General features: G+C 33.5%; 2 protein-coding genes across 3 annotated transcripts; both read left to right on the plus strand.

Moving 5' to 3' along the window:
- The first annotated feature begins 9,889 nt into the window (after positions 1-9,889).
- LOC120175844 (PHD finger protein ALFIN-LIKE 7-like) lies at positions 9,890-17,660 on the plus strand. 2 transcript variants are annotated; one of them, XM_039182397.1, is made up of 7 exons: positions 9,890-10,221; positions 10,309-10,341; positions 10,951-11,179; positions 13,349-13,478; positions 13,560-13,838; positions 15,292-15,294; positions 17,649-17,660. In XM_039182397.1, the coding sequence occupies exons 1-5, from the start codon at positions 10,125-10,127 to the stop codon at positions 13,830-13,832; spliced, it is 762 nt and encodes a 253-aa protein (XP_039038328.1). In that variant the 5' UTR covers positions 9,890-10,124; the 3' UTR covers positions 13,833-13,838; positions 15,292-15,294; positions 17,649-17,660. The 2 variants fall into 2 exon arrangements, with proteins under 2 accessions (XP_039038328.1, XP_039038329.1); XM_039182398.1 differs by lacking the exons at positions 15,292-15,294; positions 17,649-17,660 and having other exon boundaries at positions 13,560-14,067.
- LOC120175843 (survival of motor neuron-related-splicing factor 30-like) lies at positions 17,564-22,830 on the plus strand. The gene is made up of 8 exons (XM_039182395.1): positions 17,564-17,759; positions 18,060-18,128; positions 18,733-18,813; positions 19,300-19,382; positions 19,497-19,572; positions 21,547-21,723; positions 22,081-22,209; positions 22,530-22,830. Exons 1-8 carry the CDS (start codon positions 17,685-17,687, stop codon positions 22,692-22,694), a joined length of 855 nt encoding a protein of 284 aa, XP_039038326.1. The 5' UTR covers positions 17,564-17,684; the 3' UTR covers positions 22,695-22,830.
- The last annotated feature ends 1,175 nt before the right edge of the window (positions 22,831-24,005 follow it).

The raw sequence follows: 24,005 nt of genomic DNA on the forward strand, positions 1-24,005 counted from the left end.
ATGTTAAATTAAGTGTTTTATTTTGTTTAGGTAAAGATTAATTGGGTAGGTGTAATTGAGCTCTGACATTCATGGGTCATATTAATGTGTAGATTTGATCGGAAGCAAGTGTTGAACGAATGGACGTGCATAGTTAGTAAGCTAGAGTGAAAGAGAGGTTGTTTAGGGCTTAAGTAAGGCAAAGGTGAGTGCTATTTATTTAAATAATTTATGATGGGAGGAAGGCTTGTGATGAGCCAACCTAAATTTTTTTTTTAAATAAAATGAAATGACATGAGTTTATGTGAAGATTTTGTATATGAGTATGATTCCTATAAGTAAATGAATAAGTGGAATAATGATATATAATATGAAATACGTGAATCAATATGAATATATGTTATGTGATTAAAGGAAAATTTTGAAGAATGCTATGAGAAATGAAATACTTTAAGTAAATTTTTGAATATGAATAAATAAGAAAATTTGATAATGCTATGTGACAAAGATCTACGTGAAGTATATGTGAATATGTGATAAGTGCATATGTTTTATAGAAAATAAATGATGTGAAGAAAAATGTTCCAGTGAAAAATGTGATCTACGAGAAAGTAAACTACGAGAATGTACTCTATGTGAATAAGATACACTTTAATTAGTGAAACTCAAAATAATTATAAGTTTAAGCCCAAGGTATATATATGAGAATTAGAGGTATAGTTGGCATGCTAAGAGTCGAGGGTTCTACGCGGTCCTTCGGGATAATCTATATGGTCATTCGGGACATTTCTACGTGGTCCTTCGGGACAAACCTATGTGGCACTTCGGTGCAATTCTATGTGGCACTTAGGTGCAAATTATGTGAGATGTGGTGACAACATTAGTGTACAACCTCAATGTACTCACATACCTTGAGTTCTCAATATTATACGTTGGGCCGATTAAACAAATGGATATTAAATGAAAAGTGTATAAGTTATATGTAGTTTTTATATGAAATTTAAAAATGATTATAAAAGTGTACATTGTTTAAAAGTCTATATTGTTATTGACATGAAAGGTATAATGAAGAATGAAATGAGTATAAATTTATCAGTGTTTAATAAGAGATGTTATAAGTTATAAGACTTGTGTGTTTGTAATTTTAAACTTTCTTTTATAAATTTATACAAATTTTTTATTGTTTCATATTATTCATAATGCCTCACTAAGTCAATGACTTAGTGTGTGAGTGTTTTCACACGTAGGTTCAAGAGTATGCGAGATGTAAGCAGACTAAACAAGGGTAGGACAACATATCTTTGTAGATTTTTAGATTAGATAAATGTGATTTTGTATGTGATAGTGTCATAAGAAAGTTGTTGGCATATACCAACAAAGTAAAGTGTAGATGCTTTAATATATATTTTAACTATGATTTATTAAGTTTTATGTTCCTTTTCATGTTTTAATTGTATTTTAAAAAGAGTTAAAGAGTTTGAAAAGTCAATGTGACACCTTGGATTTGTATCTGGGTCGGATATGGGTTGGGGTGTTACAATCTCACTATCTACTGAATGTATAGTCTAGCCAACCTTTAAAGGGTGAAATCTATTTGAAGCAATATAAAATGAGAAGACTTGGCTAATCAGTTGACCACTACCCAGATTGCATCGTGTTTCCTTCGTATCATTAATAACCCAGTCACAAAATCCATGGTCACCCTATCTCACTTCTATTACGGGATCTGGATAGGATAAAGTAATCTTGATGGAACCTAGTGTTCCACTTTGGCTTGCTGACAAGCTAAACACCTAGACCTGAACTCAATTATTTCCTTTTTCATACCTGACCACTAATAATATTGACGAAGGTCTTGATACATCTTGTTTTCTCTTAGATGGATTGAAAACGGGCTACAATGCTCCTCACTAAGGATTTTGGTCCATAACTCTTTGCTCGATGAAACACACAAACATCTTTGAAAGTACAATACATCGTCATCCTTTAACTTAAACCCAAACTCCTCACAATAACGAGTCTATTCAACCTTATATAATAAGCAGTTGTTAGTCCTCTAAAGTTCCTTCACCCCCTAACCAACTCGAGTTCAACTTGTAACTTAGCTAGTAAAACACCATCGACAGTCAAACTAAAACTCACAAACAAGACCTAAAGATCAAACAATGTTTTTAGACTCAAGGTGTATGTCATCACATTCGCCTTTCCCGGATGGTAATTTATCACACATTCATAATTTTTAAGCAATTCCACTCAACGTCACTACGTCATATTCAACTTCTTTTGTGTGAGTAAATACTTTAACTTTTGTGGTCGGTGAGGATATAACACTTCTCTCTGAAGAAGTAGTGTCTCCTAATCTTCAAGGCAAAGACCACGATTGCTAGTTCCAAGTCATGAGTGGGGTAGTTTCGCTCACATGGTTTCAGTTTTCAAGACGCATACACGACTAATTTACCCTATTGTATTAACACACATCCCAAACCATTCAGTGAAGCATCACTAAACATCGTATAGTCCTTACCTGGCTGCAATTGAGTCAACACTGATGCTTGAATCAAAATCTCCTTTAATCTCTTGAAACTCTACTAGCATTTGTCATCCCATAAAAACGGTACTCTTTTTTGTAGTAGCTTAGTCATCGGGCTGACAATCATAGCAAACCCTTTAACTAAACGATGGTAGTATCCAACGAGCCCTAGAAAGCTACACACCTCGGACACATTCTGCGGTGACTCCTACTCAAACATGGCTCGAATCTTTTGAGGGTCAACTCATATACCCGTGGTGTGGTGGACAACACACGATCCAAGAATGATACATCTGATAGCTAAAACTCACATTTACTAAAGTTGGTGTACAACTGTCACTCTCTGAACTTTTACAATACAATACGGAGGTGATAGTCACGCTCTTCCTTTGAACGTGAGTATACCGAGATGTTATCGATTAACACCACTACAAACTAGTCCAGATATTGGTGGAAGATCCTATTCATCAAGTCCATAATTCGACTAGGAAATGGTGTGACCGAAATGTATCACTAAGAACTCATAGTGGACATACTAGGTCCTAAGTGCAGTCTTCGCTATATCGGCCTCCTTAACCTTTAATTGGTATTAACTCAAACTCAAGTCAATCTTAGAGAAACCCTAGCTCCCTTAAGCTGGTTAAACAAGTTGTTGATCCTTAGAAGAGGATATTAATTCTTCACATTTATCTTGTTCAATTGAATATAATCAATGCACGCTCATTGACCCATCTTTCTTCTTTACAAACAACACCAGTGTTCCCCACGATGAGATGCTTGGTCAGATGAATTCTCGCTCTAGAAGTTCTTGCATTTATGCCTTAAGTTACTTTAATTCTATCGGCACCATGCGGTAGGGAGAAGTTGACACTAGAGCTGAACCTGACATAACCTTGATGCCAAACTCTAGTTTTCTATTGGGTGGTAAACCCGAAAACTCCTCTGGAAAAATATTAGGAAAGTATCTCAGTCCACAAATCTCCTTAAGCTCTAGACTTAAAACATAACTATCTACTACATGAGCTAAGAAACCCTTATAATATGCACTTAACAACTTGCTGGCCTTTAAGGCTGAAACAATCCTTGAGGTACAACTGAGCTCCTCGCTATCCATCATGATTTTGTTTCCATCAGACTTAAGAAGTTTAAGTTTTCTAGCTTTACACCTCAGACTCGCCGTCATGTTTGGATAACCAATCTATTCCGATAATTATATCAAACTCCTGACATGATAAATCCATCAAGTCATATAAAAAGGTTTATCCTCGAATCTCGACCGAGTACCTATGATGGACCTTATCCAATAACATATTTAGTCCTAAGGGACTTGAAACTCAAACCTTGAATTCCAAGTCCTCAGCTAGTATATCTATCTCTCGAATAAGAACATGATAATCATAGGAGTGAGTTGACTTGGGGTTTACCAAGGCAATAACAAGCATACAAAAAACTGTAAAGATACCTAAGATGATATCAACGACTTCATAATCCGTCTAAGCTTGTACTGTGTACTAACGGAAGGCAACCTTAGCCTCAAGACCGACTACAAATATAGCGGTACCAATGTTATACTATCTAGTGGTTGAACTACCACTTATCTAGAAAGATCCCCTACTACTCTACATAGTTTGAGTCGATCTCTGAACAGACGATGGTGCTACACTCCCTGACTCAGGGTAGTCTTTGATAAGACGCTCGAATGATCCACATCCATATCACGCCTGAGAGGCTCAATGACACTCCCTCAAGTGTCTCTTACTATAAAGCCTATAGGTTAAGGGTTGCATAGTCCGACTGATCCTCTAGTACTTATTAAAGAAGCTGAAGCTAATGTTCTCCTACGACTATCTGATCTCTATTTGCAGATTGAGCCCTTTCCCGACCTCTGGGACTAATAAGGTGAAGGTCTCCACGACCCTTGTGAGTCTCTGACCCTCTCGACTAGAGTTTAGGATGATCTAGCATGGTTTTCACGACATGGCATTTTAGTTGGATGCGGAAAAAATGATGCAACTAGTATACTCAATTGCTAGGCCTTTTAGAATAATTCTATTTCCATTCTCTAAAATCTTCTATTTGTTCAAGCTTTGTAGACTCCTTTAGTAGAGACAGTGCAGAAATATTGATCTAAAAACAAAAATTTTGAGTGTTTGTGTGAAGTCGACTATAATAGGCATTTCTCAACTTCCTTAGTTCATCTTTACCGAAACTCTTTATTCATTTAAACCTCGAAGTTTTCCATTTACTTGAATTTATTAACTTTAATTTCATTTGCCTTAATTCGACGTATCTAAAGGGTTCATCTTATCACAAAGTCTTTGACTTGACAATCACAGTGGAGCAAACATCGAATTGCCTTGTATCCGATCAATGTCATGGTTTGAAAGTAACCTACTCATAAATTCAGGGCTTTTAAGTTACCTCTATAACCAATTGATTTAATGGAATAGCTTAGCTTTATTACATATATACATATATATAATCACATTAACTTCCTAGGCATACAAATTTAATTTTTTAAGCTCATCGAGAAGAATCTATTATGGTTTGAGTGTCGTTGAAGGTCTTAAAATTTTATCCTTAGAATTCAATTCCCAAGCAACTGACCTAGACTAAATTTATCTATTCCACTATTCCATTTGTGAAGATTATAATCATCATTGAACATCCTCAATAAAAGCATAAATCAATCAGCTTTGCAACGTCATATTCAAGATGTTTCAAATATGAGGATCTTCATCCTAGCTTTCTTCATTTTATCATAATCAAACATGCTATGATCGGTCGAGTTACATTGGGGATTTTCATGGTTGATTAATTCTTAGAGGCAAAATAGCTTGCTTGGTGGGTTTGAAGCCTCCTAGGTGTAATGATCGATTGTGGATCCAAATGTGGCACTACACCCTCAAAGGTCTCCAAATATGAGGAAACACTTTCTTTGCCTTTTTTTCGATTTAGACTAGCCAATTTCTCAATAATCTGGTCTACCATGTTGGCTTGGTTTTGCAAAATATAGTTTGTAGCAGTCTTTTATGATTTCTCTAATTTGGATTTCCTATCTATTTTTATTTTATACATACTCTCTTTTATTTATTTCTTTAATTGCTTAAATTTTTCTTCCATCTTTAGTAACTTATTGCGTGGTCAGGACAAATGCCATGGAATTTTCCATGAATTAAATCCACAATTTCATGAATGGTGCATATGAAAAATGTTTAAATAAATACCATGCAGATGCAAAATTCAAAGATGCTAATGCTAATGCGAATGCAATGCAAAAGGTATCGATTCCAAATATGAATATCATAGAACAAGTTTCATTAGAGATAACAGTCTTCACTATTCAAGATAATCCATTTTCACATACATGTTTTAGCTTGTACGCTTGGTCCAAAGTAAGTCGATGTTTTTTCTCGGAGCTTCATCCTCGAAAACTATGACTCTCAAGTGTTTTACGACCACCCAAACTTGTGTAGAAGCTCTATTCAAAATATGAATCATCTCAGATGATGCCCTGTTGTGTTGGAGTTGTGTATTAGGTCTTGATGATTAAAGGTGTAACATTTTTAGGCAAGATTCTGTAGTTGAATCGTTGTTCGGATCAAGTGGTCACCTCTCAAATCTTGGATGTTGTTCTATCGATCAACTTGATGTCTGATCTTCAAGCGAAGTTCCTCTTTGTTTCTTTTAAGCTTTGATTAGCCAACAATGTATGTCTGTGTATGCGACTACTTGATTGATAAACTTTTTCTCTATTTATGAAAATTTTCTAATTAGATAGTCATCTACATATCAACACCTTCATGTTATGCTATGGTGATGATGCAATGCAAAAAGGTTAAAAATGACCCCAAAAAATAAGAAAATTGAATTAATACATGTAAAATAATCGATAAATATAAAAAAGTTATTCAAAGACGAATATAACATATACCCCGTTATGATATCTACCCAAATATACTTTTGTTAAAATAACAATCCTACCCAGACATGCTTTCTACCCGACATGATTTATTTAACAAAATAATCCTAACTACATGGTATCTAGTTCATATGCTCTCATTTGGAAAGAAATTTATTCTATGTGCAAAGATTAAAGAAATTTATTCTATGTAGCAAAGAAATTTATTCACAAGCAACTACAGTAGTCATTAAAATGTGAAGAAATAAAATGAAGAGGCCAAACTAAAAAAATAGAAATAAATATGTACAAAAGGAAACAGGGGATGAAAATCGGCTTCTAAAATATATTAGGGGCTAAAAGTAAAAATAATAAAAATACAGGGACCACTATGTACATTATCACATAAAGCAAGGATTAGATCGCAACCAACAGAGATGATAAGGACTAACATGAGAATAAACCCTAATATCATATGCAACTAATAAAAACAAAATCTAAAATGAGCAGGGGTAAAAAGTAAATATAAATAAATTACAAGGTTTGAAATGTAAATAATCCACTTCATTTAGTGACTAAATTAAGAGAATTACACACTTAAGAGGACCTAGAATGTTATTTTCCCCTACTCACAAAACGCGCGGCTCCTAGGTACTTAAAATGGTGTCGTTTTGGGCTAGGTTTAAATACCCCTTCAATTTTTTTTTTGAGTTTTCACTTTTGTTTCAAAGAAAAAGATTGAGAGAATTTGCAAACTTTCTCAACTTCCAATCGCTGAGGAAAATGATCATCATTCACCGGTGACTATTCATGGCGGTTCACGGTGGCTGGAGTGAATAACAATTTTCCAAAATTTTTCCAGTTATTCTCTCTACCCAAATCTAAGGTTCCATTTACCCATGTCTCAACCCAAACATTTAGATCTAGACTTATATCTTACGAAAATTCTGAAATTCGATGTCCTTTCAACTTTTCGATGAGCTTTGAACCTGGTAAGATCTATTTTTTTGGTTTCGAATCTCTTCTTCTCTCGATTTTCCCTTATTTTTATTGTTCGAACTCTCCCTTTTTTCGAATTCTCTCCCTTTTTATGGTTACTTGTTGCATGTTATATTTTTGTGGGTTGATTTGGTAGCCTTTTTTATATTACGACTGAGAGTGATGATTACTCTATTTTTTATTGAATCCCCTTCCTTTTTTATTGCTTGCCGAGATGATGATGATGGGATAGTTGAAATAGCAGCGTTAGTGAATGTCTGAATTCAGTGGCAGAGGAGGCGACGATAGGACAAGGTTGATCTAGGTGGTGACAACAGGTCTAGGGTTCCAAAAACCCTAGTTATCTTCTCATCTGGACAGTTGGATCAAGCACAAATCCAACGGTTGGGAGTAAGGCGGCGGCTGGGGAATATGACAAAACCCTAGTTATGTTGATGGGTTGTCATGTGGGCATCTTTTTGTGTTGGGTCTACTTTTGTAATATTTGAACTCTGAGTTGTAACCTAAAAACAAAATAATAAAAAATAATATTATTATTAAAATAAAATAATAATAGTATCCCAAATTTTGTCTAATGACTAAAATGTAAGTTTTGAAAGTTTAGTAGCTAAAGTATAAACTTTGAAAAGTTTAGGGACCGAAATTATAATTTTTAAAAGTTATATATTTTAACCTGTAAATGTACAGTTTGGATTAAAACATAGATTTTAGTGGGAAATCAGATTTTGGTACGAGAATTGTGTTAAAAGCTATAAAGTAGTAAAGTTCGGTATTGAAATAGAATATTCGGATCGAATTAGAATTTTACGAAAATTTGAAGGATGTTATAAAATGGAAGGAAATATTATTTTAATATTTTAGATCAGAGAAATTTGGCTCAGAAATGTGCAATTTTTCAGATTTGACCGAAACTGTGGAATTTTGTGACTAAAATATAATTTTTGAAAATTGCGCATTGATTATGGCATATGGTTGTATATTAATGATGTATTGCACGATTTATTATTGTTGAAGTATATACTTAGCGTGTGATGATTTTCACGTGTAGGTAAACAACAGGAGTATAAGTAAGGAGTACTGAGCAACATCAAGCATCGAGGAGTATAATATAATATCAGTAAGACATCCTTTGATGTAATTATGACTTATTTAGTGGCATGTATTTATAAATGTTCTAGTTGCTTTATTAACTATTTTGGAAATTATTGTAATGGCTAAACTAAACTATTTTACTCTATTTCATCATGGATGATATTATTTAGTATTACTTTTATAAATGGACATATTTGATATTTAAATATTATAAAAAAATTTAAGTGATTTATAATTTTATATTTTCTATTATAAATATGAAGGAAAAATATTTCAAGCCAGTTTTGAATTGGGAAATGTTTTAAGTAAATCAGGTGACATCTATAACCTGTATTGGTAAAAGTATGCGGGTCGTATGTGTTACAGCAACAATTAAAACATGGAAAAAAATGAGTGTTTACACCTAATGTTACATTTTGATTCTAGTTTGATCATTCATCGTTAAAAATTTAACAGTGCTATTTTTGTGTCATCATGATGTAATGTTATGCAATATTGAAAAATAATTTAAAAATATCACGTTAACATCTTCGTCAAATTTTTTAATGATGGGTTATCAAAATAAAACTAAAACATAACCTTAGATATGATTTTGAAAAAAATTGAGTGACAAAAAACAGAAACTAAGTAATTAGTGGATGACCGAATAGGTAGGTTTCCCTAAAAATTAAGATAAAATAATAAAAGTTAGGGTAAATTTACACAAATTATCCTAACTATAGGCATTGTTTTGTTGAGTCATCGAATATTAAAAGTTACAAAACGATCCTCCAATTATAAGACATTATTTTGTTGAGTCCCCCGAATAAAAGTTACAAAATGATCGTCTAACTATTCATTTGTTTCAAACTAGTTCTTTTTTGTTTCAAATTAGTTCTTTTTTGTTTCAAATTTAACGACCGCTTGAGTTGAACATTAATTTTCTAACTGAGATATGATGAAATCATATTTTAATGATGTCTACTAGCACCATCGTTGCTTTCAAGCACTAGCTCGACATTATAATGTTTCAAGCATTGTCTTGACATCATAATGTAAACATAGAGTCGATCCATAAGATACAACTCAAACAATTATGTGATCAGATTTTATCATATTATATTCAACAAGTTAATAGATGATCACCATCTTTGTAACAAAAATGATGAGTTTGAAATATATGAATAGTTAAATAATCATTCTATAAATTTTAATAATCGAAAAATTTAACAAAATAATATGTTACAGTAAAAAAAAACTATTATTAATTTTTAATAATTAAATAATTTAATATCTTATAATCGGGACATTAATGTACTTACCTTATATTTATCATATTTTTAACCCACGTTTGTGAATATGTGATCATCTACTGACATAACCCCTCGCCCTGCCCTCTTTATTTGTGCTAAAATTGGGTTTCGCCTTCTGTTATCCGACCTCCCTCTTGCACAAAGTATCTTATAATCTTACGAATTGGAGCAAATCCCTAATTTCCCATTCTTCCCCAAACCCTACAACGAAAACCCAAATTCAGATTTTGCTGCTCTCTAATTCTTCTCAAATCAAAGACCCTTGTGTTTTGCATTTCCTCAACGTGCTACCTTCATATAGTTTTATTTTTAAAGTCAAATTGAGAAGATAATGGAAGGTATAGCACACCCAATACCCAGAACGGTAGAAGAGGTCTTCAATGACTTAAAGGGCAGACGCTCTGGCTTGATTAAGGCTCTCACCACTGGTTCCATTCCTTTATTTTTTTTTTTAAATTTGATTTTTTGAAATTACAAAGAAATTCAATTAATTTATCTGGGTTTTCTTATGGCAGATGTTGAGAAGTTCTTCCAACAGTGTGATCCTGGTAAGTTTACTTTTGCTCTACCCCCCGTATTTCATCATTTTGGTTGTTACAAAGGTGCGGCAGCGTTGACTACGCCTGTGTATTGGAACTGCTTATCATGTCTTCATTATGGTTACGTCCTTCATGGCTTCAGATATGCTTTTCAGTACTACTTGTCATGGCTTTAGATTTGCTTTCAATGAATGTACCTTAACTTGAACTAAGAGTGGAAATGTAATGTTCCATTCTCTTAATTTAGATGTGAAGATTACACTTTGACTTCAATATGCTCTGCTTTTCTATATTCTCCTTGATTACACATGATATCTGAGATGTGATTCTACCTTCTTAAATTTCAGTTCCAGGGAACAGTTTGGGTTCTGATTCTGTTTAATAAATCACAGCTGGAATGTGGTGCTGATAGCTATTTGATCAAATCAAATATTTATTTTTCTACCTGAATATGTTTATGTTTTACTAGAAAATTTTGAGGCTATCCTGATTCACTCTTTATGACATAAGACTTGATAATGTCTTTGATGTTTGTTATAAATTATCTCAGCTAGCTTATATCTTTAAAATTTCAGGGTATACATTTTTTTTTCCTGAATGTATTAAATTTATTTTCAGAGAAGGAGAACTTATGCCTATACGGACTTCCGAATGAGACATGGGAAGTTAACTTGCCTGTTGAGGAGGTGCCTCCTGAGCTTCCAGAGCCTGTGTTGGGCATAAACTTTGCTAGAGATGGAATGCAGGAAAAGGACTGGCTATCATTGGTTTCAGTTCACAGTGATTCATGGTTGCTTGCTGTTGCTTTCTATTTTGGTGCACGATTTGGGTTTGGCAAGAATGAGAGGTATGTTTGCTTTTTCTTTTACAAATATCGCTCATTGGGTCTCAGTTGACACAGCTTTCTTGCTGCAGTGTCATGGTTTATTTTTCATTTCATGCCAACTGCATTTTTCCCTCTGTCTACCATAATTAAATACTAGTTCTATGTTCTTCGGTTGACTATTGTTGGATCTTAGAATTCTAATTTAGAAAAAGTTCGCTTCAAATGAGTGTTAAAATTTAATTTGCAAGGTTACCATCTGATTGGTCAAACATTCAAAGCTCCAAGTGAATGGATGATGCAATGGTACATTAACAAAATTGTGGAAAGCCTGTTTGTTCTCATTTCTTTAATCTTTTTTTCTTTTTGTTTTGGAACTGGTAATAGATGGCTTTTGAGATATTCTGCTTTATTTTTAATTATATGGGGAAGTGACTGTCTATTTTGCTTTGTATAAATACATCTTGCTCAGTTTGAGAACACAGTTGGGGCCTTGTAAGGGAATTCTGGATGACAAAATGCTAAATGAGACGCTCTTCTCCCTTTTACTACTTGAATATTGTTTTGCAGTGTGGTCAAATTATGTGTCTTAGTGTCAGATAATAAAAAGCACCTCAGACCCTTTTGGGTGAGGCACATTTTGTCAGGCACACACTTAATGCATACAAGTACACATATTTTTACATTAGTTTTACCATAACTAGTAAGAGAACTCTCTACTTCATAATAGTTAATCATTCAATAACAAACATGGGATCATCAGGAAATCGTGTATTTCTGCCGAAAGAAAAAGTAAACCCTCTATGTTTTGTAGGATAAATTGGAGGACTCTTTACAGTTTATCAATCATATATCTTAACCTTATTTTCTATATATATACACAAACACAAGTGAAAGACTACAGACATGTACATATTGCTCTTTCACTCTGGTGGACACTTTCTTTTTCTCTTCACCCAGGGAAATATAAGGATTCGAACACCTAGAATGCATATTTTGCCCTTGACAACACTGCTATCATGCAATGCTAAATAAAGTCTATTGTAATGGTTACATGATATTGTTTTCCTATTAAAGAGAAATTATTTACTTGTATGTGTATGTTCAAATATAGCTAAGCTATTCTCAAACATAGCTCTGTGTTTGAAGTTAGCTCAATAAATGCACACACGAATATACATTGTTTAGGCTTGTCCATTAGGTTGGTGCTTGTGTTGTCAAGGCACACTTAGGCACAGTGAAAAATGAGGATTAGACTTCAGACATGCTCAGGCAGGGTGGGTTTAAAGGGGTGCTTACCTTTTGGCACTTTAGTGTGCCTAGGGCTTCAAAGCAAGGTTAGAAAAAGTGGCTTCATTGATACTATGCTGTTTTACTGATGCACGAATGAAGTCTATTTCTCTAAAATGAATTCAATATTTCTAATAAAAAAATATTCTTTATCAGTAATGCGAGTTTTATGAATCTGTTTATACTCATGTTAAAATTGAAATTGTTATTTTAAAAATAAAAATAAATTATGAAATTATTATTACTATCATAATTTTATGTTGTTTTAATTAAAAATACTTCAGTTAAGTTACATTTATTTTATTTCTTACTTACACCATAATTGTCAGTGTACATTTGACCTATATAGTTATTTATATGTATGCGCCTCTTCTTACTTGGGCAAATGCTTTTTTTTTGCGCCTTGTACCTCGAGTTTATATGGAGGTCTTAGCACCTTGAGTTTGCCTAGTGACCTTGACAACACCGGTTGGTTCTTGCTTTTTTATTTTTTTATTTTTGTAATAGAGAAGTGAAAGGCAAAAGAGTTAAAAATGAACTGAAAACAAGGGACAAATGAGAAGTGGAGAAAAGTAAACGACTAATCAAATTGAGCCTTAATGATTAATAGGACAGAAATTGCTTTAGGAGGGATATCTTGCACATGGATTTGTCTCAGAGATTTGGGATTTGAATTTTAAAGAAGTAAAACGAGTCCTTAATTCCATACTTGCGGTGGTCTGGTGGTGACAGTGAGGAAGTATAACCGAAAGATAGAACAGTAAGGGACAATACCAGTTCACTTGCTATCCCTTAAATGATATTTCCGTACTATCAACCAATAGCTCCTCGTTTTTCCTTATCCGGTGCAATCTTAGTTAGATACAGCTACTGGGGTTCCTGATTTTTTGTATTATTTTGCAGGAAAAGACTCTTCCAGATGATAAATGACCTTCCAACCATATTTGAAGTTGTCACAGGAAATGTCAAGCAACCGAAAGACCAATATGCCAATCACAATGGCAGCAGCAAAAGCAAATCAAGTGTTAAGGCGGTATTGATTGTTTTCTGTCTGTATTCCTTTTATATGCACCTCTCTTATTTAAATGTCACATTAATAACTTGCTGCCTGCAGTCTCGCCAATCCGAACCCCAGAGTAAGATAGTAAAGATGTCTCCGCCATCAAAGGACGAGGATGAGAGTGGGGAAGAAGACGAAAAGGATGATGAACAGGGTGCCTCCTGTGGTGCATGTGGGGATAGCTATGGCACCGATGAGTTCTGGATTTGCTGTGATATCTGCGAGAGATGGTTTCATGGAAAGTGCGTGAAGATTACGCCTGCAAAGGCCGAACATATCAAGCAGTATAAGTGCCCAAGTTGCACTAGCAAGAGGGCTAGAGTTTGAAAGTAGGTCCAAAACCGGAGTTATAACCAGTTGAGATGAAGCAGGTAAGGTTCATAGCTTTTGTTGTCACAGTTTGGAAGTAAAACAGAGTAGCCCTTTTAGTTGTTGACTGCAGATGGGATTTTAAGTTTTGCTACTCTTGGCATTTGCTATGTTTAATTTTATTGGAAATTGTGTTATAAACTGATGCTGGTGACTTGGAATATATATATATATATACATATATATGAGATAAGATCCACATATACAATGTAAAAACAATAAAAAAAAATACAAATTTGAGACCATTGGAGGAGTGTAGAATGATGGTTTAGATTATTTGTCTATTCACAAAAATCTCTTCATTTTTAAATTTTAATTGTGACCATCAATTTTCATTCATTCATTCATTCATTCATTCAATGGCTGTATGTTTTTTTACATTGTGTGATTAAATTTTACCTATACATGTGTGTGTGTGTTTGCAGTTTTGTAGTTTCATCTGTGTGCTTTATTTTGTAAAGTGAAGTAGTTGTGATGCATACCTTGCTTCGGCCGTTTCGATCATAAATGGGCACTAAGATAAGTAGTCGGTTGGAATAAACTCAATGTAAAGCAGTTGCTCAAGTATCCAATCCATAAGTAAGAAAAGGAGCTTTGCAACACTCTAAACATGATTCCAGATGATATGTGGCATGTTGCAATCTCTTAGAACGTGGCTCAAATTCTCCATTGGATAACCACACAGAGTTGGTAATTAATCTGTCACGCCAAAGTCCAAACCAACCAACCAAAAGTTGTTGTAAAAGTTTACGTCCGCCTCTCCACTGCTCACAAAGAAGCAAATGTAAGAGTGGTAAAAATCCCGTAATCTATCAACACTTGTTAACTCACTGGCTTTTGTTGAAGCACAAGTATTTCTATTTTCAGTTTTTTTCCCTTTTTGAACGGATTGTTATTTTCAGTCTTAATTTTTTATTGTTCCTCAAACACATTTTGATAGAATGAATCTTACATTAGAATAGTTATATCATATAAAATTTCTTTCTTATAAATTAAGAACGATGAGGTAGAATATAAAATAAGTTAATACTCATGAGTCATGAATTAAATTACGCTGTTAAATTAATAGTTATTATTTATAGAAGTTTTGGATTTAAACATCAACGTCGGTAGCAAAGGTGATTGGACGTTTATTGTCAAATAATTGAAAGTATATATAATAGTAATAGATACTACTTTATAATTACCTTGTTAAATAAAGTTGGAACATAAAGAAATACTTGTTTTTAAATAATTTTATTTTGGCACAGTGTAAACTTGCCACGCGAGCAATGGATTGAGATGCGGAGCTTGAATGGGCCTCGATCTATCTCAAGGATAAATCCTTCTTACATTTATCCTTAAATTAGTTAAAAACGCTTTTGTTTACTGCATTTGAGATGAAAGGAATAGAAGACAATTTCGGGTACAAACAGAGGCTGTCATGGGATTTTGCTTGCTATTGAAGAGATTGTAGATCTGCTACAGTGAACATTAAATCAGATAGAGCTGTTACAGATTATAGGACTAAAGAGGGCATACAGGAGAAACGAAGAATAAACAACAGAGTAATGAAAATCAAACAACATACGCATGGTTCTCCAAGAGACTCCAATAGCTATCACTTGGTTCTTCAAGGAAAGAACCTCTTTAAAAAAAAAGGTATAATAACATTTAGTCAAGCAGTTCATACCAACAATGGCGAAGTGCTATGCTTCTGTTGTCTTCAACCCAGCTGCAGTCCAATTCCCAGAAAACTTAATCCCTGAGAAAAGTGGGTTCATTTTGGGAGGAAACAAACAGAAAAAGAGTTCAAGTTTAGCAGCAGAAAAAATAAATAAAAAGATGATAGTCCAGTTGAGGTCGGCTCAGTGAGAGACGTTGGATCTTAGTGGATCAAGCTTGTTATCCTCCCACTGCCAAGAGAAGAAGGTCTTCGCTGCTCTGTGAAACCAGCCTCACGCAGTGCCCTTCGCTCTAGGAGCCACGACACCCACAGTTTTCACTGAGGTCCCATGACTCAACTCTTGGCTTGGAACGGGCAAGCTATGGCAAAGCCACGTGGGATCCGACTCAAGGAGCCAAACCCATGTTCCATAATCCTAGTGCCCCCACTCGGGTCACAAGCTCCCGTTACAAAGCTCGGCAATAGATTCAGTGGGTAGCAACATATATAAATGCCTAATACCTGCTCTTACTTATCCATGTGGGATTCTTTCTTTGAGATGCTTTTTCTATTTTATATAAATAAGTTAACTGATTACCAGCAAAAAAAAAAAAGGAAAAAAAAGACTTGAGTTGAGAACTTGATCAAAAATAATAATAAAAATATTCTTTTATATATTATTAATTAAATTTTGATAAAAAAATTATTTTAGCATGATCTACTATTAAATTTTATTTTGAATTAATATTATTAATTTGACAAATTAATATTTTATTTAATTATTTTTAATTTGGATGAAATGTGAAAATTTAATGTCATATTATATTAGATAAAATTTTCAATTAAAACTTTGAATTAAACGAAAGTCATTAAATCCTATTTAAATTCGAGAATCAAGTTTTATTGAAATCATGTTAAATTCAACTTTAAATCGGAAAAAAATAACTATTCGATGTCATCGTGGTAAATCCATCTCCGGCATCTCTATTTCTTAACGGATACAATGAAAAATTCACTTTTTGTTGGATGATTGGGAATAATAATAATAATAATAATTGTGAGAAAACTGGTTAAGTTTCAAAGGTTAAAGGCCCTCAAGAGGGGGATATATTGGTGTCACTGTGACTTTGCATTGTCTCTAATGTTCAAAATTTCACAATGTTGCACACCACTTCTCTAGTAGGATGACGAAAACCTATGGAGATAAAAGAGCTAAATATGAAAGGAAAGAGAAAAATAGTTCATATCGAATAAGCTTTCGAACTAATAAGTCGACCTTCCAACGATTTCCGGCCAACTTTCCTTTCATCTTCAACTGGATCACGAAAAGACTTACATGTACATGCATCACCTGTGGCTCGAATCGTCACCATAGTTGTAGGTTTGAAAGAAAACTGAGGTATATGATGACATAATCTACTTTACAAACGAATTAAATGTTTGGGGACTGTATTGCAAGTTTTAAAAGTTGGGGGACCTAAATGCAAGCTTCAGAAATGTTCAGTGACCATTACTATACTTTACCCTATTTTTAAACAATTAATTTTAAAAGTCAATAAATTTTTCAAAAATATATGAAATTTAGAATTTTTTAAATTATAAAATATTTTTTTTATCATCATCAACATCATTTTGTAAAAGAAATACTAGTTATAAAACTTTTATAAAAAATTAGTCATATTTTAAATTATTTACACTCAAAGTTTTCATATACTAGTTTATACGTATTGTGTAATTTCATGCAAAAATAAAAAATTGTCATGTTATAAAATAATTTACAAAAAAATATTTAAATATTTTAATACAATTTTTTTTACACACACAACAAATAAATAAAAAATTGACATTTTTATATAAAATTCATCTTAACATAAATTAATTATATATTTTGATATTATTTTAAAAAAAATTACGAAACTAACACTTAATTTTTACATGTTATCCGCAACTTTCATGCGTGCCGCATAAGATCAGGAAATAAATATATAAGGGTCTCTTACTGGAAAATAAAGTTGAATAGGGTGATTAATTGGGAAGTTCGCCCCCAAACTTCAGTCCCAATTCGCGAATAGCCAAATTTTAAATTAAAATCCTGAAAGAGTAGAGGAAATCATCAAAATCTCCGAGAGCAGAATTGGGAATTTTAGGGAAAAAGAAACCCTACAATGCAAGGAACAGATGAACTAAGCATAGATGAGCTGGCTTCAAATCTCTCTACGTATAAGGAACAGCTTCATCAGGTTTCAATTTTTTTTTCTTTGAATTTTCGATTTAATACTCGCAATTTGCTTTAATCCGCAACAAAAATGTTCTTCCGAATTAAACATATTACGACCCATGCTTTTGTTTGGACTAGATTCTTGTTTTGCGAATGAATAATTTGCGTTTAGGGTTTTGTTTTTATTACTACTATGTTAAAAGAGGCATTTCGTGATTAACCTTGCTTGCTGAAAAATTGGAAGAATTTCATGTGTTGTTGTTAATTTTATTCAACGGGACTTGCAAGGCCCGACTAATTAGCTTATTTTGGTAAAAATCAGGTTAGACATCTTCTGGCAGATGAACCTGGAAACGTTGAATATGTGGACATGGAAAAGGAACTCGCTGAGGTGATTCTATATTATGACCATTTTCTTTTTATTGTAGTTTTATCTTCTTTTCTTGTTTATTCATTACCATGTTTTGTCTTGTTATGGTTACAATATGATTATTCTTTCGAGTGAATCCAAGACTTACCAGCATAAAAAAGTGGTCTAAATACCAGTTTTAGATTGTGGGTGTTTTTTTAGACGTTAAGTATTTTGATAAGGTGATGAAAATATTATTTCTCTTCCTTCCCTCGTTTGAAGGAATCGACATGTTGCTCAAAGAAGCAACATCAATTAACTGCTAATGGTAATGGCACTGCTGGAGGTTTTTTTTCATTTCAGGGTTGAAAAGGTGAGGGTGGTTCATATATTAAAAGGGTTCACTGCGGCAGAATGTGAACTTTAGTGAGAAAAAGAAATTTCTGAAATGTATAGCTTTGGCAAGATGCCCATCACTTTGATATTGATTGCTTTGCAGGTGTGCTATGTGTTGTGATGGCCAGCCTGCTTCTCATTCACCTGATTTGCGATGTTCATCTTGAGATTCTAAGTTTGAGATATGATAAAATTCACCCTTTATTGTTTTACTAAATATATATGCTTGTGCTGAAACTTTGGCATGCAGGTGATTTCCCTGACAGAGGAACTGCTTGCAACTGCGAAGCAAAATGAGATTTCTGGATCAGATATTGGGTCTCAAACGAAGGTGATTAAATTGCGTAATGAATCATTGATTTACTTTTGTAGTTAGTTTTGTTTGTCAGAAGCAATGCTTTATTCACCAAGGCAAGCCTCTGAATTGAAATGGGAACTTTATTTGCTCTTTTACAATTTTCGTAAGTGTATACGTGTGGGATGTCACAGATTACTACCGAATTCTGTCACATAACCAGTGATGTCATATGAATGTATTTAATGCAATAAGTTCTTGGATGTCATATCATAACTGTGGAAACATAAGATTGTGTAGATGGGACAACTAATTGAAGCATATTTTTTTTAACTGGAATTGAACTTCCTAATCTCTAACCATTTCCTTGGTTTTAGTTCATTACTTACGTGCACTGGAAAATTCATTTTGGTATAGCAGGGAACCTGAATCACTCTTCAATTGTATATTCTTGCTGGTGCATGAGTTCTCTCTTTATTCATTTAATCACTGACATCTGATAAATGCTTTTCTTTTTTGTAGGGAACAGTGGAAACATATGATTTTGAAGATAAATTTCCTGTTGGCACGAAAGTTCAGGCTGTCTGGAGTGAAGATGGAGAGTGGTATGCTTAGAAACAAGGATATATATATTTATATTTTTTTTATTTTAGTCAGTAGTTTCTTCCCCTCCCATAACTTTTACCTAATTTTCTCTGTTGGAATTGTTTTATATTTAGGTATGATGCCACTATTGAGGCTATTACACCAAATGGGTATTATGTCACTTATGATGGATGGGGAAACAAGGAAGAGGTAGCATTGTAGTTGCCATGAGATTCTTACATAAATAGATATATAGCATTCCAATTATGTGTTCTTTATATAAAGAAAATTGATAATTCCATGTTGGCTTTATTGGCAGAAATTGTGATTTTGGAAGTCTAGAATGCATGTGCACACACACAAACGGGAAAACATCAAACATGCATTACTTGCACATCCTTACATTATTGCAATAGTTTCCCTAACAACAACATGAAATTTGAAATACTTGACTGATTTGACATTTTAGTAGAGAGGGAGAGGGGTTTCAGGTAGAGATGCAATAGACTTTGCCAAGCTGAAATTTACTGTGCCTCTAAATTGGCTCATTTTACTGAAACTAAGCTTTGAGCATACTTTCTAATCATGCTTGCAATGTGCCTTTGACTTCAGCTCTGTAGCAGTGCTTCACTTGGTTGGAACTAATTTGCATTTAACAAAGGAATCAAGTCAAAAATTTATTCTAGAAAACAAGATCCCCAAATTAATTAGAAACAATGTAACAGTAGTCGAGATTTGAAAAAAAAAAGTAGTTTGCTTGCATATAGACTAGAAAATGATGTGGAGATGAAAAGGTAAAACTTAAAAGATGTAAAATTGGCTTGGGATCCGGAAGAGATTGGGGAAATGGAGGGAAAAGAATGAGTGAGAAGTATCCACTAAGAAGGACGAGTTGTGCAAGGTAAAAATACCACCAAAACTATGATGATGTGTTTAGGTAAAGATATTAGTATAGAAAGGGAGAATGATAAAAAGAGAACAGACTAGTAAGAAGTTGGATGTGCTATTGAGAAAAGGAAGGAAGAAAGCCAAAGCTTGGAAGTTGAGGCTTTTTAAATGGAGTTCGAATACGTGATCCAATAATATTGAAGTATTCATTACGATAAAAGCAATTTTTTTAAAAATAAAAATAAAAATTGTTGTTGAACATAGTGAGTTGAACTAACCTATTTATTGATTAAACAAGCTTTATTAGTTAAATGTACATCAAGTTTTTCTCCTCCCCTAATGCTTGGCCTTGCTGTAAGAAAGAAGGATGTTTTAGAAGAGAAGCTTGTGGTATTCAAATTTTAGGTTAGTCTATTTATACTAGTTACAAATTTTGAAATAAGGACTTGCAAATATACTCTAACAGAAAACACTCACAAATTGCACTTTCCAACTTGTAATTTAAAAGTGTATATTCCCCCCCCCCCCCCCAACCATTTGTGAATTGTCAAATTTCTTTTGAGGCATTTGATTAGAATAAAGAAATTGGTTGCACTTCTATGGAGGATCTTAAAAAACTTGGAACAGACTCCAGAACCATTAAAAGGACTTGCAACAGATAATGGCATGCATTGGATTAGATTTTTTTAAAAGAAAGTAATGATAACATGTTTATCAGTGCATGATTTTTCAACTGAGTAACTTTAAAATAATCCTGTAAAATCTTTTGAAAACAAAGAAAATGGGAGGCTTAAGTTACTTGAACTTTGATCCCATAACTAGATGATTTGTCAATTTACACTAATAATCCACAGAGCTACACGTAGGTAATTACATGGTGAAACAGGGAGCCTTTTTAGTGAAACTCTGGGCAGTTCATATAGGAGGCTGAAGGGATTCTGAAAAAGAGCAGCAGCAAACTTTTGATGCAACAATAAGTGAAAAGCCCTTTATGTCTGATTTGCTGTTGGGCTTTTGACCTTTTCATCTCAGATGATTTTTGTTTGTTTGTTTTCTTCTTAGCTTAGCAAATAAATGGTTTGGTTAATTTAACATTCAAATGGGTAAACATAATAATAAGCTTTTAGCAGTGTCTCCATGGTTCATTTGATCCAAGTTTTCTTCCCTGAATTTTTTTTGCGTCTAAGTTATGTGATGAAATTGGCATTTTTTGACCGCAACGGCACAACTTATGTTTTCTGCTATTTGTCAATACAATTATGTACCTTCTTTTACCATGTGCAACTTCAATCCCAGGTGGATCCTGCCAATGTAAGGGCGATCGAATTCAATGCTTTGCTGGAAGCTGAGAAGGTTGCTGAAGCTACAAAACAAGCTATCAAACGTAAGATTGCACAGGCTGCTTCTGTTGACTTCCAATCTCGGATTCTACCAGCAAAGCTTAAAATAGCTTCTGATGACCCTGAGGATGTGGTAAGATACTCTAAGCTGCTTCCATACGACTCTTAGATTTTGCAGAGGGGAATCTGAACTTCAGTCTATTTTCATGTTTAACAACTTTTGATGTTCCTATAAATGTCTTTTTACATGCAAGTTTATGTATAATGGTACTTGGTGATCCTGTATGGATTGATTTTAAACTAATGGGTTACATCCTAAAGAGGAGGTATATAGTTGACACTCTTGAAAGTTCTAGAGCTAGTAATGCATCTACTTGTGATTTCAAATGCTGCATTTTTCAATCAAACCCTATACCTACCACCTTTTATTGAAAATTTGGAAGAAGTTTATTTTCTACTGACTTGATGGTTTCTTGCCTGTGGTTCATAGAAAGCTGCCAAAAAGAAGAAGATACATGCTTTCAAGTCAAAGGTGCGATTTGAACAACTTGAAGTGGCACAAAATAAGCGGCAGAATGCATGGCAGCAGTTTCAGACGACCAAAGGCAAGACTAAAAAGGTCTGTATAGCAAGCATTTTATAGTATACCATCAAATCCTTCTTAAGGGAGGTTTTTGCCTGCCAAGGATGGCCCGTTTTCTTTTGTAATGTGTCCCTTTGGTAGTGTTTGAATACATCAGTTATTATCATATTGGTGAGAGTTTGATTTTCTTGGCGGTGTTAACTTTCCGGAAAATGGCATAAATGTATCAGATAATGTGTTGGTGAACATTATAGCTCTTTTAGGCTGCCCTTTACAAGTTTTTTCTTGTATGCTGATAACCAAGAACAAATTATTTAATAAGAATCGACTCTGATATATACTAATTCCATTGACAGGTTGGTTTCTTCTCGGGGCGTAAGCGTGAGAGTATATTCAAGTCACCGGATGATCCTCAGGGCAAGGTTGGTGTGACAGGAAGTGGGAAGGGGTTGACAGATTTCCAGAAAAGAGAAAAGCATTTGCATCTCAAGGGTGGTAATGTTGAGATAAGTGATGACTAGGCAGATAGAGTTAACCTTAAAAACTTGGAGTTTGAAAAAGTTCCCAATTAGGGACTGTCGTAGACATGAACTTCCCATCACTCTTGCCAGTGTTTGGTGCTTGCAACTTGTTAATTATACTAAATTTCTTTGCTTCCTTTTTCCTTAAGAGATCTCACAATAACTGTTACTGTAATTTTCTGTTTCTGCCTTGTGCGTTTGATTGTTTTCTTGATATCTTTGTTTAGAGGGAGAAAGAGAAAAGGTAGGGATGGTATATTTGTTTATTTGAAATACTAGAATCGTGGGTTCATGTAGCTGAAATTGGATTCCAAAACTATACTGTGCAGTGTGCAACCCGTTTCCTATCATTAATTTTGTACTAAAATAGAATCTTTTCATTAGTTTTGTACTAAAAAGAATATTGTCAGTATTACCAATAAAAGGTTGGGTTTTCTTATTACTAAAAAAAAGATTGGGTAAACAACGCTTTTGGTAATTGAAGTTTATTGTTTTATTTTATTTACCGTACTTTTAATTTTCTGAATTACTTATTGAATTTTATAGATTGAATTTTTTGTTTCTTGACCATTTTCTCTTTAACCGGTTGAAGAGATGGTTTATTTTAGGTTTAAGAGTCAAAGGTGCTTTTGCAGTAGATTAAATTTATCAATTTTGTCTTTATAATATTTTTGCATCAATTTTACCCTCATTGTTTAGTTGCATTATTTTATACTGTTTGACTGTATTAACAAATGAAACTGTTAATTTCTGTGCTGACGAGTTTACTTGATGATGTGGTAATTACAAAAAAAATAATTATATAATTTTAATTTGAAGTAACCAGATGACGTGGTAATAACGAAAAAAATAAATATATAATTTTAATTTGAAGTAAACTATGATATGAAATTCAACTAAAAATCCTTAATTTTTTTAATCCCTAAAAACGAAGAGAATAAACAAATTCTAAAAATAAACCTAAATCCAAAATCACAATTCAATACTATCTCATAATCAGATTACTACCCAAAAATCCACGATTGAATACATTCTGAAGATTAAATATATGCAAAAAATCGAAAACCAAGTGAGAAAAAGTAGATTATCGAAAAATTGAGAGAGAAAGTTTTAGGATTGAGTGAGCAAACAATAATTAGTAAGTTTTAAGATTTTAAGTAGTATTTCATTGTTTAGGGTTATTCGTTTCTTGATTTGATACAATTTTATATGTTCAAAATTTTTAATCGAACACCCACACATTTTTTTAATCTTATTTTGGTTATATACACTTTCACACAATTTTCTATGCCCGTGTGTTTTTTTCTTTCT

This window comes from Hibiscus syriacus, unplaced genomic scaffold (genome assembly GCF_006381635.1).
Source record: "Hibiscus syriacus cultivar Baekdansim isolate YM2019G1 unplaced genomic scaffold, ASM638163v2 tig00112216_pilon, whole genome shotgun sequence".
Lineage (NCBI taxonomy): Eukaryota > Viridiplantae > Streptophyta > Magnoliopsida > Malvales > Malvaceae > Hibiscus > Hibiscus syriacus.

Excerpts from the sequence above, each read along its gene's own strand:
- LOC120175844 (XM_039182397.1), top strand. The coding sequence starts at position 10,125 with ATGGAAGGTATAGCACACCCAATACCCAGAACGGTAGAAGAGGTCTTC. Across the intron at positions 10,342-10,950 it reads CTTCCAACAGTGTGATCCTG|AGAAGGAGAACTTATGCCTA; the intron begins GTAAGTTTACTT and ends ATTTATTTTCAG. Across the intron at positions 13,479-13,559 it reads GCAAATCAAGTGTTAAGGCG|TCTCGCCAATCCGAACCCCA; the intron begins GTATTGATTGTT and ends TGCTGCCTGCAG.
- LOC120175843 (XM_039182395.1), top strand. The coding sequence starts at position 17,685 with ATGCAAGGAACAGATGAACTAAGCATAGATGAGCTGGCTTCAAATCTC. Across the intron at positions 18,814-19,299 it reads ATATTGGGTCTCAAACGAAG|GGAACAGTGGAAACATATGA; the intron begins GTGATTAAATTG and ends TCTTTTTTGTAG. Across the intron at positions 19,573-21,546 it reads GATGGGGAAACAAGGAAGAG|GTGGATCCTGCCAATGTAAG; the intron begins GTAGCATTGTAG and ends CTTCAATCCCAG.